Consider the following 4,789-nt stretch of genomic DNA (forward strand, 5'->3'; position numbering starts at 1 on the left):
CAGCCACTCCTTGGAAGGAAGGTTGGGCAATCTACTTCCGTAGTGATACTGCCTCAGAAACCCAAGGAGGGGTCGCTATGAGTCAGGTCTGACTCGATGGCACATAACAACAACAACAACAACAACAACAACAACAACAAATCTACACCCATGGAAGCAGTAGTCAAGAAATCAAATAATGTATTGCATTGGTCAAATCTGCTGCAAGACCTCTTTAAAGTGTTACAGAGCAAAGATGTCCAAGCTATGTTATTTTCAAAAGCCTCATATGAATGTTAGAGCTGGACAATGAATGAGGAATACTGCGGAAGAATTGATGCATTTGAATTATGGTGTTGGCAAAGAATACTGAAAACACCATGGACTGCCAGAAGAATGAACAAATTCGTTTTGGAAGAAGCACAACCAGAATACTCCTTAGAAGCAAGAATGGCCAGAATTCATCTCGTGTACTTTGGTTATGCTGTTAGAAAGGATCAGGCCCTGGAGAAGCTTATCATGCTTGGTAAAATAGAGGGTCAATAAAAAGGGAGAAGACCCTCAATGAGATGGATTGATATGGTGGCTGCAATGATGGGCTTAAGCATAGCAAGTATTATGAGGATGGCACAGGACTGAGCAGTGTTTTGTTTTGTTGTACACAGGGTTGCTATGAGTCAGAACTGACTTGACAGTGCCTAACAACAACAATAATGAAAAATCAATTTAAAAGATAAGGAAAAAACTAGTCCTGTCATGAAGGCAGGAGAATACAAGTTGCCAATAAAGAAATCCACCTCATCTTGTCATCCAAATCTTTTAAGTAACCCTAAGTGCTGGAAGTCAATAGAGTAATGTGTATGGAGGTCTGAAAAGAAAAGATTATGACCAAGAATTTTATATTCAGAAAATGTATCATCACAAGTTAGAACAAGGAAATTCAATATTATCATTTGTCCTTACTTCCTCACATGAATGTAGGGAGCACTCAATGAGAAATGTACATACATGCCCTGAAAAGTAGAAAATTAATAAATTCCTTATCATTATTAATTAGTTCTGAGTAGATCCTGACCCAGTGACAAGTACTTGAAAAAGTATTAAGACAGGGAGTAAAGAACCTGATATGTAGGGTGGTCACATTCCTTTATTAACCTTTAAAATGGCTTTTGATCTCGGAGCTTGTCACCTTCTGTATGACTAGGAATAATGATATGTGACTGATGTACTTCAGAGGGATTCTATGAAGATTATATTAAATAATGTATTTGAAAATGCTTTTAAAGTTGTAAAATGTTACAGAAATGCATGATACTATATTTATACCTGAAAATTCCCTGGACTAAATAATAAGGGCTGTTCTTGTTTGTATGGTTCTATAGGGGCTTAAATACAACCATGCAAGCTGAAACTTTGTAAAGTGTTCTTAATAATCAATAGGAAAATTATAATTGTTACATGCATCTTAAAAATTGTTGCCAAAACAATAAACATTTCTTTATTGTTGGTTACAAATGAATAGAGAAATTGAGGGAGAGCTACCACTGAGTTGACTCCAACTCACGGTCGCTTTATGAACAACAGACTGAAACACACAGCCCAGTCTCGCATCCTGATTGTTGGCATCCTTGAATTTATCATTGCAGCTCTGCCAATCTATCTCATGGAGGGTCTCTATGCCATCACTGGCCCTCAGCTTCACCAAATAGGATGTCTTTTTCTAGCAACTGAACTCTCCCGATTTTGTGTCCACAGCAAGCAAACTGGACAAAGTACTATTGTGATCCATAGGTTTACATTGGCTGATTTTCACAAGTAGATTGTCAGACTTTCTTCCTAATCTGCTTTAGTCTGGAAGTTCCAGTGGAACCTGACTCTATGGGTGTCCCAACTGGTATCTGAAATGCTGCTGGCATAGCTTCTAGTATCATAACAAGTTGCAAGCCATGAATGAGAAACTAATAGCCAAGTAAGAGAATAAATGTAAAGGAGATGAAAAACTATCAAAACTAATATTTATTTAGAACACTCAAAACATTAGAAATATTGAAAATTAAAACACTTTATTTGTAAGTAATAATCAAGAGTAGTTTGAATAGTGCTTGCCTTTTCTTTTCATCATATAACTTAAAATACGGAGCAAGCATCTTTCCATGCCTTGGCAAACTTTGATATCCTGTTCTAAGTTTGGATCAGTCCCTAACATTTTATCCTTTACACTTAGTATGTTGTAAAATATCTCCAAGAGTTTCTTTAATGTAAAGGTTTTCTTGCTAACATCACTTCCTCTAGGATATCTTCATCCTTTTTGTCACAACCACTTCCCTCATTTATGTCAGTAAGTTCTTCAAAAGTTCCTCTGGCTGCATATCTGGAGGCTCTAGAGAGGTGACAGTGTCAGCACTCCCTGGCCAGCTATGTATTCTATCACCATTTACATTTCATTCAAATTTCGCTTCCAGTTATCCCTTTTTGTTTCTCTGCTGCACTTTCATCTTTTTTGCCCAATTCACTCTTTTCGATTATTCATTTTTTAAAAATGTCATGTGGGTGTGGTAATTCAGATTGTGTGTCAACTTGGCTGGGCCTGGTTAAGTGGCTGGGCAGCTGGGTGCAGTATTCCCCATGATGAGATTAGTAATCAACTCCATGGTGGAATCTACTGTGAGCAGCTGAGTAGCTGCCTTAGGGAATGCAGTCTGCTTCCTGTATATAAGCAGAGGCCTTGGGGAATGGTCTCTAGCTTATGGCACGCTCAGACCCTGCATGTAGCCATGTCATTGTTCAGCAGCCTGCCATGCTCTGCTGATTTTGGGACTTACAATGGACTTGAATTAATGACCTGCCATGTGGTTTGGTAATATCAGGGCTGTGCCTTTTTACTTGTCAACCGTGGGCGTTTCAGCCTCAGCAGCTAGCAGCTGTCTGAATGAAGAAAAGCCTCTAGCTCCAGTGGGCCAGCAGAGCTGGACCCCAAAGTTGAGGGGCTTTCACACAGCCCCTAGAGCCTGGCACTTTGAATTTGGACTTGAAGCCTCCAAACTGTAAGAGAGTAAACTCCTGTTTGTTAAGGCCATCCCATTTGTGGTATATTCTTGTCAGAGAGGCACTAGGTAACCAGAACAGTGGGTTTATTACTGAAAGACAAAGAGACAACACAACTACATGTTTTGCTATCTGTATGAACTGAGTAACAGATGCACAGTAACCAATCACCAACAGACTTTGAAAGAAGTTCCATGACTGGGCAGTAATCTATTATTTACATAGTGATTTGTGGATAGAAGAGCTGGCAGGGAAGTTTGTATCTTATGCATTTACGCACAGTTAATGCAACTAAATTTAAATCATGCTGTTAAGAGACTGGTATTATTTAACTAAATGCAGTAACTTGAAATTTGTGCATATTGGAACCATGCAAATTGAGAACTACTTGTACTTGTAGTGTCCTGAGATGCTGAGTTCCCCTATTCAGTATTCTCAGCATTTGAAGAGGATGGCAAATTAATTATTTCTTTCACTTCATTTATGTGAGACTTCAATAACCTTCTCTATAAATTCAAGACATGTGTGGTGAAGAAATCAAGCTTTCTATGATTGTCACTAAGATCAATTCCAAAAACAAAAGAAGTTCTGTAAGAGCTGAAAATAGCCAAGGCAAACAGAGAAAAAAATCCACGTAGAGTCCATAAAGGACTCTAACAAGAGAGTGAGAGAGAGCCAAGGAAGTACATTAAAAGTAGCATAACATATTCTGATTTACATTTTAGAAAAATAATTTCAGTAGCTGTTGAGTGGAGGCAGGGAAGAACACAGAGACCAACTAAGCAAGAAAAACGGTTCGGTCTAAGTTAGTAGCAGTAGGAATAGAAAGTTGCAGGAGGATTCTACACGTGGTAAGGAGGTAGAATCAAAAGGACTTTGTGACCACTTCTGGACATTGAAGATGACTCAAAGTTTTCTAGTTTGGACAACTGGGAAGTTAAATTAAATGACATATAGAATAAAAGAGTAGGGTCAAGTTTGAAGAAGAAAAATGGTAAATTTAATTTGGAAAGATTTTGAGTTTAAAAGGAATGTGAGCCACAGAATGGGATTTCCTGTCTGAGATTAAAACTGCATTTTTTATTTTTCCCCTGTTCTATGGCTGTCCTGAGACAGATAACTCACTGTAAGTAATTGGGTGGGAGGTTGGTGGCACTACTCTCCACCTAACATATGCAGACAATCAAAGGGCAGCTTCCCATTGGAGAGTAAATTATTTTCTGGGATAAATCTTTTAATAGCTCTACTGTATCTTAATGTCTAAACAAAATGGCCAGGGAATGTGGTCAGGGCTTGTGGTACACAAAGTGAAAGATGTCTTAGCTTACTAGGCTTTATGTTTTGGATGTTTCATGGCCTAAAAAGTAGCAATGTGTAAGAACAAGGTTGAAGAAGTGCTATAAATAACCCTGAGACTGTTGCTGGGGGAGTAGCTGGAACAGAGGATTTGACTCTTACCATATTCTAGCACATATCCTAGAATATGCCCAGTCACTCACTGCTAGCTACTAATGTTCTTCATTGTGGTCACAGGTCAAAATGTGTAATATGGAAGATCATACAACTCATTTTTTTATCTCTTTCCCAAACAGGAAAATATCAAAATAATCTTTAGCTTACATGGAAGAATATCCCGATATCTGTTTTTGTCTCTATTGGATGGTTCATTCCCACAGCTGAACTCATAAGTTGGGCTCTCAATTTCTAAATCCTTAAAAAAGAAAGAAATAAAATAATGAATTTACAGAACAAAATATATATATAT

The 4,789-nt window shown here is 38.0% G+C and overlaps 1 protein-coding gene across 1 annotated transcript in view; it reads right to left on the bottom strand.

The window, feature by feature from the left end:
• Positions 1 to 4,789, bottom strand: part of PTPN20 (protein tyrosine phosphatase non-receptor type 20) — a 125,988-nt gene that overhangs the window by 41,130 nt on the left and 80,069 nt on the right. Inside the window, exon 3 of the mRNA XM_007938681.1 lies at positions 4,645 to 4,735. Within this exon, the coding sequence (XP_007936872.1) occupies positions 4,645 to 4,735 (91 nt within the window). The remainder of the gene's footprint in view (positions 1 to 4,644; positions 4,736 to 4,789) is intronic.

The sequence above is a fragment of the Orycteropus afer genome, unplaced genomic scaffold (genome assembly GCF_000298275.1).
Source record: "Orycteropus afer afer isolate SDZICR_OR568_19922 unplaced genomic scaffold, OryAfe1.0 scaffold00052, whole genome shotgun sequence".
Classification (NCBI taxonomy): Eukaryota; Metazoa; Chordata; class Mammalia; order Tubulidentata; family Orycteropodidae; genus Orycteropus; species Orycteropus afer.